Source organism: Crotalus tigris, unplaced genomic scaffold (assembly GCF_016545835.1).
Source record: "Crotalus tigris isolate CLP2741 ecotype Arizona unplaced genomic scaffold, ASM1654583v1 scf7180000017753.6788120, whole genome shotgun sequence".
Lineage (NCBI taxonomy): Eukaryota > Metazoa > Chordata > Lepidosauria > Squamata > Viperidae > Crotalus > Crotalus tigris.
In genome coordinates this window covers 1,385,518-1,400,213 of record NW_024096615.1, presented here as the reverse complement: position 1 = coordinate 1,400,213, position 14,696 = coordinate 1,385,518, and the positions used below count along the sequence as shown (strand labels likewise).

The 14,696-nt window shown below is 36.0% G+C and overlaps 1 protein-coding gene across 7 annotated transcripts in view; it reads right to left on the bottom strand.

The window, feature by feature from the left end:
• Window positions 1-9,164: 9,164 nt before the first annotated feature.
• Window positions 9,165-14,696, bottom strand: part of VWA3B (von Willebrand factor A domain containing 3B) — a 129,406-nt gene continuing 123,874 nt past the window's right edge. For 6 of the 7 annotated variants that reach the window (XM_039340655.1, XM_039340654.1, XM_039340653.1 and 3 more), the window contains 2 exons: window positions 14,046-14,284; window positions 9,165-9,523 (listed from right to left, as the gene is read on the bottom strand). In XM_039340655.1, the coding sequence (XP_039196589.1) occupies window positions 9,231-9,523; window positions 14,046-14,284 (532 nt within the window). In that variant the 3' untranslated portion in view covers window positions 9,165-9,230. The remainder of the gene's footprint in view (window positions 9,524-14,045; window positions 14,285-14,696) is intronic. The other variant, XM_039340657.1, reaches the window with a different exon arrangement.

Here is a 14,696-nt window from a genome sequence, read left to right as displayed (position 1 = left end):
GAGTCACATGATTGTTAAATGACTCTGGCTTCCCCATTGACTTTGTTTGTCAGAAGGTCACAAAAGGGGATCACATGACCCCAGGACACTGCAATCGTCATAAATATGAGTCAATTGCCAGAATTTTGATTGCATGACCATGGGGATGCTGTAACGGTAGTGTGGAAAATGGTCATAACAAAGTGCTGTTGTAACTTTGAATAGTCACTAAATAAACTGTTGTAAGTCAAGGATTACCTGTATTATAAGATACTATTATTATTAGTAGAACTGGATATATAATGGCAAAAATCTTCACTTCAAAAGACATGTGTTTATATTTGATAGGCAAAGAGTGTTTTAAAGAAAATGCGGCTGAGAAAATTCTGAAGGAAATTCTCTTAGGACAGAGCAATAGTTTCTTTTCAAGGATAAGTGTTCTGACACCTCTGTTTCTAGCACTCCCAGTGAACATAATGCTTTTTTAAAAAAAACAAAAAACAAATTTTATTGGTTTTTTAATTAATACAAAGTGCTCGAGACACACCGTGGGGCTGGGGTAATCAGAAATCCAAAAACAAAACATATATAAGTAATTCAATCAGTACATCAAATATTCCCTCTCTATTTCCTTCAAATAGCTTATATATTTAAACTAGTCTATTTCTACCTTAAATTTCTATTAATCCTAAACCTGGTTTAAAGTTTTATGCAATTACAAGACCATAATCTAATTTAACTTCAAATACACACACTATCAGTTCAGGTATCCCTTCCAAATATGTCCTAATTCTTTAATTTCATCATAAAACTTATTTATTTCTTCTTCCATAAATATCTCCCACATAAGGAAAAATGTGTCTTAAAAGAAGACTGGCTTTCTAGTTCAGATATACACAACAATATGATCCGTCACTCCACAAAGCCCTTCAGTCATATAGTTTTGCTTACAGCTGTAATCCCAAGCAGAGGATGGGTGATAACTGATTAGTAATAGGAATTTGCAACTGTAGCTAACTGTAAACTCAATATGAGTCTGGAATATGAAGTGTCTGCTAAAAAGACAAATTCTATTTTAAATCAATAGAAGTATAGTTTCAAATCATAGGAAATAGTACTTTTGTTTTGCATTGATCAAGCTAAATTTATATGACCCAGTTCTGAGAATGATATTTCAAAATAATTTAAGATAAACAGGAATATATCTATTTATCTATAAACTATCACACCTTAACAAAAAATGAAACACCCAATTTGGTGTAGTGATGAAGGCATCAGGTTAAAAACAGGAAGATCATATATCCCAGAGGGATGTAAATGCTTCCATGATAGATGATCCATATTCATTGTGTGGATATGTTGGAAGTGCAGAGTTTAGGATATAAGATCCATTCTGAACCCAGTTCCATGTGGACCAAGAGATAATCTTGCTTATGATCAAAGCAGATCAAGATCATGATCAGAGTAGCTCCTGTATCCTGGCAGATTTAGTGACAAAGTGTTATGTAACACAATAAAACTCTTAACTTCTGTTACCCTGCTATCTGTTAAGCTACTGCAAAAAGGATGCAATCTCTATTAGGGATAACAATTGGCATGTTATGTTTTTCCCTATCAGGACCATAGATGCTGAACTATAAGATGTATCCATTTACCATATAATATTCTTCTTGTTGCTCACTAATAACTGTAACTAGGGAGCAGTACACATGTAATGTATAGGATTGTTTTTCCTCCAGTCCAAATTAAAATAAATAAATAAATTACTTTTTCTAAAACATTGTTTATCAAATAAAAAAGTTCAGGAGTAATAAATTGCAATTTGTCATATAAAAATAGTCCATGAAGAACTCTATGAGATATTTAAAAGCAGCTAATTAGAAGGCTCTTTTTATACTTAGTACTAACCACATGAAATAACCATAGGCAATAATAGCTGGAGTTCATCCTTTTGCGAAAGGCAATAGAAAATGGGTGCTTTCCAAATATGACTACCGTAATTCAGTGATAACAGCTATAACTATAACATGATTTGGGATGAAAGAAGAAACTAGATGGAATACCACCTGTAGACCTTCAACTTTTATTTCTGTGAAAATAGAAAAGGGTGGAAAAAAGACTTTTTATTCAACTAATGCTTTATTTGGATAAACAATTGCTCACTACTTCCCAGGAATCAATCCTGCACAATACAATACACTGGCCTGAATCGTGACTGCAGAAAAATACATTTCTCCTCCTCCCCTCTTGCATTTTCCATGTGGGAAAATAACTTTTTAGTCTGAACCTCTTTTGATTAAGTTTGTAGCCTTATGAATTCAGTAAGATCTTCAGAGTAAATATGCACAAGATGGTAATGTAAAAGTGGCTATATATGAATAATTGTATTCACATTTAGAATGAGCTTGAATTCTTCTCTGCATAATTAAGAACTGATTAAGTTAATCCACCATATAGATTTTTAAAATTCTATCAGTGAACACAACCTACGGGACAATTTAGTGATGTATCAAATTCATTTCCATTGTAGGTTTGCACTGCCCTCATCTGGTTTCTGATAGCCTGTATTCTTAGAATTGTTTTACTGTACAATTTCCAAGTATTGTGGGTTTTTTACTCTCTGATTTTCAGTTATTGCTAAAGGTTGCCTACCAAATGACAGCACATACCAGAAGCTCCTTGAGGTTTTTCTGTTCATCATTTTTAACAGATGACCTGCCTGTAAACCAAATCCACATCCTTTCTATGGTCTCACAGTCTCCAACAAGCCTTTTTAAACTGCTGTGAATAAAGTAATACTTAATACTTTCATTAATATATGTAATACGAGAATATAAGAGGATTTGTGACACGTTTTTGGAGATAATTTCTCTAAAATACAAACATGTACTGTTCCAGAGAAAATTGGGCAAATTATGGTTTAGTCTAATTTCACAGAATTACTTTCACTTGTTATCTGGCAAAATGGTTAAATTGTGTGGAGAGGTTCTGCTAACCTCCTCTCATTCTAATACTGGATTATCCAATGAACCCAAAAGAGATTGACTTCAAAGCAGCTGGGACCGTTGACCTCAATGAAGCATTTGCAATGTCTTAAGCCTATCCAATAGCCCCATCTGCTTTGAAATAGTTGGATGCCATCCTTGCTGGATCATGTGGATTGCTGTGGCAATTTATTGGCCAGTTGTGAAGTTTTAGGGAAAAGCTTGAGTGGAACAACTCAATTCAACAACTACAAGTAGTCATTTTTAAACAAATTGGTTATATTCATTTCAGTTAAGATTCAGGCTAAGATTTGACATTGAAACAATTATGGCTATACCAACAGAGCACTTGGAGATATATTTCATCCTGATAATATCTGAACTGGAAGTTTCAGCTTATTTCATATTGTTTTCTCTACTTTTTATCATTTACAGTACTTAGATATCCCTGTGATATCCTTTGAGAGTCAGGTAGTGCAGTCTGATGTGATCAGAATGAACATGAAATTTTAGGCTGACTGTAGATTTTTTTACCCCAGTGCTGGATGACCCATGATTATCTAAGAAGGTTATATATCATAAGTAGGAAAATAATTGTAATAGCAAATGTAGTTCAATAATTAGTCAATATTTACTTACCTAAATAGGTAAACATAATAACTATAGCTTCCCTATTGACTTTGCTTGTGGGAAACTGGCAGGAAGCATTGGAAATCAAGATCATGTGATTAGAGGGTTATTACAAACCCACTGCTTTGCAAATAAAATGGGTCTGAACATCATTAACATTTCAATTCATAGAAATGATAGTCTTGGATTTTTTACACATTCTTTAAATTAGCAGATTTTGGGTACTTTGTTTCAAAAATTGTTGTGGCATAATGCACTGGTTGGGCTAACTTGAGGGTACAAAAGACAAACAGATAAATACAATTAGAATTTTAGTAGTCTATAAATGGATATTAAATAACTGGATAAAGTCTTTGGGATTTGGATTGAGATGCCAGTATACTATGTAGCTGAATCATACATGATGGAGACACTGTGGTTTAATGGTTACCGGGTCTAGGAATTTGGAAAAAGGGAGATCAGCTACTGTACATTGACCACCAGAAGCATCAGATGACTAATTTAATCTTTCATCGGATGTGAATAGTCAGATGTTATTTATGGGGTCAAAACTGTCTACTGTAAAAGGTGCATAAGCTTTAGAAGCTATCTAGGTCTTCAAGCTCAATGGTTACAGAAAGGGATATTTGAATGGTACATAGTCATCCTTCCCTTAAACTCTCAGAGCAGAGAGATATAAATGTTACATTGTGCCATGCCCCTGTGTGCATGTCATTGCTACATCCATTGCTGTTCTATCAGCAGAAGCCCTGCCTATTCTTAGGAAGATAAAGGATTTGTTAGTAACCAATTTGTACAGCCCATAAAGGCCTATACATCTAGTCTTAATTGGGTATATGACATACATTCCAAGGACCTAGATTGAAAACTGCCTGTTCAAAGTATGTGTTAAAAGCTCTAAAAGGGTTGGGATCCACATATGTCAGGGGTGTCAAACTCGCAACATCATGTGACTTGTTGCAACATATTGCGACTTTTTTTCCATTACCGGCAATGAGGAGGGTGCAGTTTCAGCATGATGCATCTGGCCAACAGGCCAGCAGTTTGACACCCCTGAAGAAGCACTTCCTACTATAAATTACTAGAACATTATGATAATTAGAGTTTCTCTATAGTACAATCTACAGAAAAGCAAATTATATGTCTATAAAAGACACAGCTTATTGGGAGAAGTGCTCCAATCTTGAAATGCTCTCCTATAGGAGATATGTTTAGTCCTAACATCATTTTCTCTTTATTGACAAGTTATTTCTAAATTTTAGCATTTTAAATTATTTTATATTTATCTTAGTAGAATTTGCCCATCTCAATATTATTGTATGTTAATGCTGTAAATTATATACAGTAAATACTATATCTCAGCTTTTTTATGTACAGCATACTGAATTTCACTTTTAAGGGAAGAAAAAGTTTTCTTCTTCCTTATCAAAATTGGGCTCCTAGTTTTATCATTCATCCCTTGTTTAAGGAAGTATGGAATAAGCAAGTAGCCAACAGTTTTCCACTCCTTGCTTTTGTTCCCTTAGTGTTTAATTTAGTACTCTGCCACGGGATGGCTACCAATCGGTTGGAGTCTTTTGATCAGTTGGATAAGAGATAGGAATGTAGCTGCCATTAGAGGAAAGAACTTGCAGCCCAAGAGTTGTACTTTGTACAGCTGATAACCTTTCCAAGAAATAAAGTGGAGTTTGTACATGAAATCAGAGAGGCAACAGGGAAATCAGAATGCAAATCTGGCTCTGGCTCATTCAGTTAACTCTGACTAGATTGCTTTAGGATAGGAGTAACAGAGTCTGTAGTATTGCTAAAATATTCCAGAATCCAATCAGCCTATGAGTTTTACGACCATCTAAAGATTTATTATATCATAAAGGTTTCAAGGACCACAGTCCATACATGCATGACACACAGTTCATAATGTTCATAGATCTACTTTTAGTACCATGACTCTTTTGGTGCCAATAGATACAGAAAAACTAAAAGAGAACTGATTTGTACCAGTTTGATATGGACAGATATTTGTTACTCTGAACAGAGAATAAACAATTGAGAACATGCTGGACTGCATATAGTAAATTGAATTTGATTAGAATCAAACAGCATTCCTTAGAGTAGCGGTTCTCAACCTATGGGTCGCGACCCCATTTGGGGTCGATCAATCATTTCATGGGGGTCACCAAGTAAGGCTGTCTGCCATTTTTCCCCCTTTTCCGGTGGGTGCCTTACCTCCCTTGGGCTGGGCCAGCTGGTGGCCCAGCCGGTGGTCGGACTGCTCCGTCTCTGCTGGTTGCCAGCTACGCCTCGGCCGGCGCAGGGGGCGGCACCACGCATGCTTGGCGTTTCCAGGCAGGGAAAGTCCTCGACTTATGACTGGTTGGGTAGTCCTCAACTTATGACCAGTTTAGTCCTCGACTTACGACCAGTTGGGGGTCGCAGCATTAAAAAGATTGAGAACCACTGCCTTAGAGTTTCAAGCTACATAATTAAAGTATTAATTCACCTTACTACATTATGGGCTTTTTAAAAAAATGGATTTGGAATGAAAACATCATGAGTGGGGATGTGGGGAGTGGGGAAAACATCATTAATAGGGGAAGAGTATTACATCTGTCCAGAAGCACAGCTCTTTGTGGGCAGTTATTTTTTTTTTATTAAAAAGTTTTTATTTTCCATTTATTCATACAAAATACAATTAACCATTGGTACCGCCTGCCCATTCCCCCCAGGCTGCGTCCACCCTCTCTAAACCTTCCCTACTTCCCTCCTCTTTCTCTCCTCCCCTCCTACTCTTTGTGGGCAATTATTAAAAACAATGGCATGTTGAGTATGATATACCAGTGATGGCAAACCTTTTAGAGACTGAGTGCCCAAACTGCAATCTAAAACCCACTTATGCATCGTCGGGTGCCAGGAGGGTGTGGCCCATTGGCTGGGTGTGGCCAATTGGGTGAGTGTGGCCCATTGGGTGGGCGTGGCTGCAGTGGTAACAGCAGACTGGGTGGGACTAAAAAATTCAATCAATCAATTCCAACTTTGCAAGATCTTTTCTTTTCCCACAAGAAGTTGAAATTGACTGTTTGACTGAACTTTTTTTTTTTTTTTTTTTTGCACATGGCAGCGGAGGCCTAAAGTGAAAAGGTTTTATAAAATCCAGCTGAAGGCCTAGCACTGGGGCGACGGCGCGCGTGCCCATGGAGAGGGCTCTGAGTGCCGCTTCTGGCACCCATGCCATAGGTTTGCCACCACTGTGATATACTGTACTACTCTGGTTTTCAACAGCACTATGTATTAGTCAGTCAACTGCCAGGTTAACCAAGACTATAGTTACCTATAAGAATATTTGGGGCATGTCTATGAAAATTGAAAAGGTTCAGATTCAAAATTGTACTTCTATAGCCTGTGTGGCAGGGAAGTCTTCCCAGTTGCCACTACACCCAGGGAAACCCTAGCTCTTCACTTTCTGTTTTCACACAATATTCTTAGGGAAGTTTTCAGTTCCACACTGATCACCATATATTTAAATCCCTTTCTCAAACTCTAGTTCTTCCCTAGTCTTTATTCAGTGGCTACATCTTACCTGCCCAATTCTGAGTAACAACTACATGGCAACCAAGGGTTTCAAAAAAGTTTTCTATTGATTGAATGATGACTCATAACAGGATTTTGGGGAAAAAAACAATTCAATGAATTATACAATGATTTAGTGCTAGAAGTAACTAGAGTTATGTGTATGTCGTCTTCAGAAGACTTTTCACATGATGGATGACCCTAGGCACAGCTGAACATTTCAGCTGGAGAAGTTGCCATTCATGGCTCCTGGAATGTTGTGTGTTAAAGGTCTATGGATAAGCATGTCATGGAATGTGTGGATGACCTTGGTTGATGCTGCTGCCTAGAAACAAACAGACCAGTGAGACAGGAGCCCCCAATGGATTAATGGTAAGAGGAAGGAAGGATCTGCCTTAATTGGTCAGGTGGTTAAAGTTTATACTTTCAAACCTGCAAGATGTAGTTTTACAATATAGCAGAATTAGCCTCATTTATCCAGGCGGGCTGACCCATAACTTAGATGCAGATGTGCTATAGAGCAGCAAGATTTAGGCAAAATTTCCTACTAGCTCCACAATGGGAGAAGTACAGTGATATATCAGTGAGAATGTCACTAGAAAGGAGGAACCTGGTTTGGACCACTTACTTTGATCTAGCATGAGAAAACTTCTGTAATGTATTTATTCTATAGAAATATTTTTATGAGAAGTTTTATTTCAAAGAATTATTTATGAAACACACAACATCACCAGGGAGCTCTGGCTATTTCTTCTTCCTCTGGAGAAATTCGGTGAGATTTTCCTACAGATTATGTGGAGATTTTTAAAAGACCAATTTTGCCTAAGTTGACATCCAGACATAAATTTTCATAAATATTAGTAGCATTATCATACTATGGTGGAACCTGTTCAGTCAGCCAATCAATTTAATTAATTTATCTATCTATGATACTATATTCTATTACATTCCTTCTTGTTTTTCTGCACTTGGGATATTCCAAGGGTGCTGCTATCAGATGTTTGTGCTGGAGAAGCATAGTGTTATTTGCTTTCATGAACATCAGCACTCAGTCCTATAAACTGGAAACAGAATTACAATCTTCTCATATCTCAGCTATAATGGTGGTAGAGGGGTCAAGAAAATCTGTGAAAATTTGTCAGTATATGTTAAACTAGATGCTTTACTTATGCATAATGAATTTTGGTTGGGGCAAAGCTATGTCTCCCTTTGAATAGTAAGTTGAAGGCTTGCTACAAAAGGGAGAAGAGTCAGATAAAAATTGTTTAAAAAGTGAGTAGAGGTAAAAAATTAAATATATAGTGGTTCCCACCCCATCTCAATTAAAAGCACAGAATTAGAAGATTAAAGCTCAGAATTAAAAGATGTTACATAAACATAAATCTCCCTTCAGTATTAGAAATTCCACCATTTATATCAGGTTTCATTATCTAATGATAAATTTTTTTCTGAAATTTGATTGGGCTCTATTTTTTGATAACACAGATCCATTCTTCTATGCCCTACTTTCAACAGAGAACAACACTTGACCTTCTATGGAATATCTTTTTCAGTATTTGAAGAATGCTATCATAGCCACACTTCATCTTCTTTTGTCCAGGATGAACATATTTAGATCCTTATAGGACTCATGGTGCTAAGTTCTTGAGCATGCTCATTATCCTCTCTAAACTGCTGTCTAAATCCTTCTCAAAGTTGTTTGCCAGGCTCTCCCATTAACACCTACACACATCTCCTACATAGAGCAGCATGGTAGGAAATGGCAGAGAGAGGGCTTATAATTGAAACAATGTGAGAGTTGTTGGTAGTAGTTTTGAGTATAGGACAGTCATGACCTACGATGAGTACCATTAGACATTGGTCACACATTAAATATCTATGCTTGATTCTGTGACAATATATCAGGCAATTGGATGGCCACATTTGAAAAGATCTCCTTACAAAGATCTTGTAATGCTATATAATTTTAATATAAAAAGTTTAATATCAAATGGTTTATTCAGGACTGATATAGTACAGCTTCAGAAGTGGTGACTAATCCCCTTTTCTTGTTTTCCATCTGCATGCTATTTATCTGCAACTGGTGGAATTGTCCTTCCTTTGAGCTATGTGGTACTGCTGAAGCCGTCTTGCCAATTCTTCTACTTTCTCAATGCTGGAAAGGGAGACATTGCTGCTGCTGCTGCTGCTGCTGCTGCTGCTGCTATAACTGCTAGTTTGATCAGAGGTAGTCTGCTGGTATACAGAAGTATAGTGAGAGCCCCAAAGATCCTTGTGTGGCCTATACGCAGAAGCCTTTGAAGACAGACAGATCTTTTCAGCACTTGAGGAAAAACCAAGTGGGAAGCTTTTGCAAGCAACTGCTGGCACAAAAAAGATTAAGGAGAAAGAGTTTAGTGAGAACAGTGGAAACTGATTTGCTGCCTCTTAGCCAGAAACCACAGAACACATCGTTAGCAATAATGCAAACTGTTCCATAAAGGAGAGAATAAAGGGAACAAATGAACCAAGCTGTCTTTGTCATAAAATCTGTAACTGGCTGAAATAAATACAGGTAGTCCTTGACTAACAGCAGTTTATTTACTGACTGCTCCAAGTTACAACGGCACTGAAAAATGTGACTTCTGACCATTTTTCACACAACCATTGCAGCATCCTTATGGTCACATGATCAAAATTCAGATGCTTGGCAATTGATTCATATTTATGAAGATTGCAGTGTTCTGGGGTCATATCACTTTTTGAGACCTTCTGACAACTAATGTTAATGGGGAAGCCAGATTCACTTAACAACTGTCTCACTAACTTAACAACTGTCTCACTTAGCAACAGAAATTTTGGGCTCAATTTGTGGTTGTAAGTCGAGGACTAGCTGTATGGAGCTCCTCCATCAGCAATTATATCTGAAATGATGTAACAATAAGCATGTTGTTTTGGGCCAAAGAATGCATGCGTGGAATTCTGCTGTCATGCATGGCAATGTGAAAGATGGATATATAGAAATGTGGAAAAAAGAGTTTGTACTCTTTTAAGCATGTTTAAAAATCCCCTACCAAAGCTTCAACCAGGGATGGAAGCCAAATAGCTCTCAGATGTTAAGATTTAAATTTCCAACATCCATAGCTAATGGTGAGGAACACTGAGAAAATTGCTTCCCAATTTTGGGGAGCCAGAATTTCCCCATTCTTAAATCAATGGGCATCATTGGTTTTAATAAGATTTTTGTTAATATATTAAGGTTCACGTTGGTACTATTGTGAAGATCAGGATACTTGGAACTTGTACATTTACCATATAACAGCTGATTCACACAACATACTGAGACAATTGTTTGAATTTCTATAAACTGCTCAGCCCCATTTTATCCTAATCTAGTGTGCTGTGTGAACTCATTCAATATGGGGTGTTGATTTTGACTTAATACAATGTGTAAACTCATTGCTATGTACATTATATAAATGATGGCTTAGCATTACTATTTATCCTACTAATGGGTTACAAAAACCTTACTAGATCTCATAACCCACCCACCCTCACCCAAATAGTGGCTACACTCATACAACATACTGAATCACAAACTAGTCATATTTTAGTCTTCCATGATGCGGAAAACACAATTCACATAGTGAAATTGTGGTTCAGTGTGTCATGTAAATTCCACAAAATTGTGGAATGACTGAAATGAGAAAAACACAAGAATGTTTTATGAACACATCGTTTTATTGATGGCATATGTTATGGTTTTTGTATACAATGTACAATAAAAGACTCATGAAGAAACATTGTTATCAATAAATGGAAGTAAAGTTAATGAAATTAAAGACAAAGGAAAATATAGTAATATAATAGTAAGTGAACAAGATTAAAATTTAGACAAGAGATATATTCTAGTAACAGGAAGTGGACACATTTCATCGAGACAGCAAATTTCAATACTAAATCATTCATTTCAGAATTTACTATTTAGAATTCATCTATTTAGAATTCATGTTCTACAAAACATGCAAAACTAAAAATGAATACTTATTATGAGTCAGGTGCTATCATTCTGCAGTATAATAACTCTTAGTAGTTCCTAAATTAAACCATACAACTGTTAAAAGTTATTTGCCTACTTCAAATGGAATACATTGCAAAAGGCTGGGTTCATTCTTCATGTAAGACATAATCCATTATCCACGGTTTACAATCATTTGATTTGTATATTGCACTAAGGCTAATGTGGTTAGTGCATTTTGGTTTAGTGTGAAAAGAGAACCTAGACATAATGTGATGACTACAGCTTGTTCTAGAAACCTTGATTTAAACATTTTTGGTGAGATTATGTACAAACTAAGTCATTTTGTTTGACAAGAAAAGTCGTAAAATGGGGCAAAACAAATATCTTGCTTAGCAACAGAAATTTTGGGTTCAATTGTAGTTGTAAGTTGAGGACTACCTGTACTTTGGAGTTTCTGAGCCCTCCTATCAGATGAATGACTCCGAGAGTGATGCTGGCAGGAGCATAAACCTAACATTTAGATGAGTTAGATGCCAGGTGATGATATCAGCTCAAAGATCACTCTTTTAATTATTGAAGAAAAGCATCAAACTACCAGAAATAGATTTTGAGATCATGAGGTGGCCAACGCAAAGCCAGAATGGCATCCAGATCACTGATGGGGCCAGTACTGAAATAAAAGTTTCTCATTTATCAGGGCATATACTATTGTAACATGGACTGTGAGAAGTATGAATCAAGGAAATCTGAAATTAATAAAATTGAAATGTGATATATTGCTTCCGTGTTTTTTTAAAATAACTATTTTAAAAATAAATGTAAATCGGAATGGGATAATTAAAAAAAGATAATTATATAATAAACCATTCAAGGGATGTCCATACAAAGGAATGAATGACAATGATATTAAAAAAGAACATCATTAGATGTGTGTTAAAATTGAATGTATTACAGAATCATCTATATACCACTAAAACTCTTGTTCCTGTAACTTTTAACTGGGTGTAACGTTGCTTCATAGAGCAAAAAGCTACCTCAAATGGGCTAACTGACAGAATGAATTCAAATTCTGGGGCCTAGGACTTCCATGGAATTGAAATATGGCAAAATTTATAAAATATTTAATGACATAAAATTATCATAAAACAACATGATCTAATGCAAAGTATCATAAATGATGTTTGACTGTGCTAGACAGTTCAACATGGGCTATTTTCAAGGCAGATATATCAAGGCTGTACATCAGAAGTTCTGCCATTGAGGCATTGAGGAATCTAGTGAGGAAATATCTCTGAATATTGGGATCATATCCAGAATATTTATTACATTATTATATCAATAATATTTATTATATTTATATCCATTATATTTATATCCAGAATTTTTCTTAAGTGTTTCTGATGTGATTCTGAAAAGTTATTTGGAGTTCAAGAGAGTATATAGCATCTCTCAGCAAGAGATAAGAGATATTTTGAAAACCGGTGGGGGAGGGAGAATCACATTTCAAGCAGGAAAAGATCAAAGTGGCTTTCTGAACAAGGCATTGTGAAACAAAGAGGATGGAAGCCTTGTGTAGACTGATGTTAATACAGGTAGTCCTCGACGTACAACAGTTTGTTTAGTAACTGTTCAAGGTTACAACGGAACTGAAAAAAGTGACTTATGACCATTTTTCACACTTACAACCATTGCAGCATCCCCATGGTTATGTGATCAAAATTCAGATGCTTGGCCACTGACTCATATATATGATGACTGCAGTGTCCTGGGTCATGTGATCACCTTTTCTGACTTTCTGACAAAGTCAGTGGGGAACCCAGATTCGCTTAACAATCATGTTACTAACTTAACAACTACAGTGATTCACTTAACAACCATTGCAAGGAAGATCATAAAATGGGGCAAAATTCACTTAACAAATGTCTCACTTAGCAACAGAAATTTTAGGTTCAGTTGAGGTCATAAGCTGAGGACTACTTGTATTAAGCAAGAACAAGGAAAGCTATTTCAACCAATGGAGGAATATAATAAGAAAAGAAAAATGATATTTTTATAAAGACAAGCCAATCACAAATTTTTACTTTGGATACGAATGTTCAACAATATGGCTAATATCTGATATAGGCAAATGAGATGAAAGAAAGAGGGAAATATCAAATGAAATGCCAAATGAACAGTCAATTTAAAGAGAAGCACAAAATCAAACAGCCAATGAAAAAGAAATAACAGAGAGGAAAAGAGTATATAATAAGATTTATCTTTGCTTCATTAATTCCAACTCATCCTTTCAGTGTATAAATCATGTCTGAAGGTGGAATATATTAAGGTTAATGTGTGTGGCAGGTATCTTTCTGACCAAGGACAGAACCTCTGAATTTACCAACAGTGCTATGGAACATAAGAACAACTAATCAGTCTCCTCTGAACCAGATAAAACTGGCTGTTCACGAAGCAAAAAATAACATAGTGTGAGCATATTATGTGAGTAAATGATGGACTAGAATCAATTATTCCATTTAGTAAGGTTTAGTGAGGAAGAGAAAAGAAACAGATAATAGAAGATGGAAATGATAAAAGGAATTATTGGAAAATTCCTGTTGTAAGAGAACAGCCATCTTATCATTGAAACAGTAGTTGAGCTATTTGGGTCTATGTGCATGTAGAATATATATGTATGTATACATATGCATGAAGTAGCATCTGGACAGTTTACCTTTTGGGCTATGTTAGAATCTATAAAATAAATGGCAAAATTCCAGACATAAATGTATTAAGACAAAAATAATCAAGTAGTTAATGGATGAAAAGACCTAATGGAGCACTTCCACTTTAGCTACATTTGAACTTATAACCTGCATTACTTTTTTCCTGTTTACTTTCTGTACCTGTACTTTCTTTTTTGCGATGAAAAGATGGTGATGAACTATTTCCTCTTCGTTTAATTCTGGGGTCAAACGTCTCATCACAAACAGATGAAGTCCATTCTTTACAACGCTCCTTTTTGTTGTTAACTCTTCCTCTTCCATTCTTTTTCTTCCAATCCCCTCCTACAGAAATAGATTTTTTCTGTCTCTCAGCATCTGCAACTGCTCTATGGACATGCTTTGGGACCTTTACATTTGGTCTATAATTCAAAGGAGGAAATAGAATGAAGGTAGGTATGGTGCACCTCAAATTTCAGCCAACATTTTATTTATTTTATTTATGCAATGACAAGGCACTCTCAATATATTTCTATCTGTCCTCTATATCTGTTCTATTCATTATTATATCTACTCTCCAATATATTACTGATAATCCTGATCCTACATACTTTCCATTTATGATTAAGTATCACATTGCAATTTACATATTAGTTCTTGTATATTCATGACTGAAGAACAGCACACTCTGTTCTTCCCCTCCCACTAAACACATAGCTTCAGGAGGGACACACATGGCACAATGACGGAGCTATGGGCTACCCACCTAGCCAGCTGAATTAAACCTCATGATCAGTAGAGTGACAGATGTCATCATCAGATCATCCTTGTACA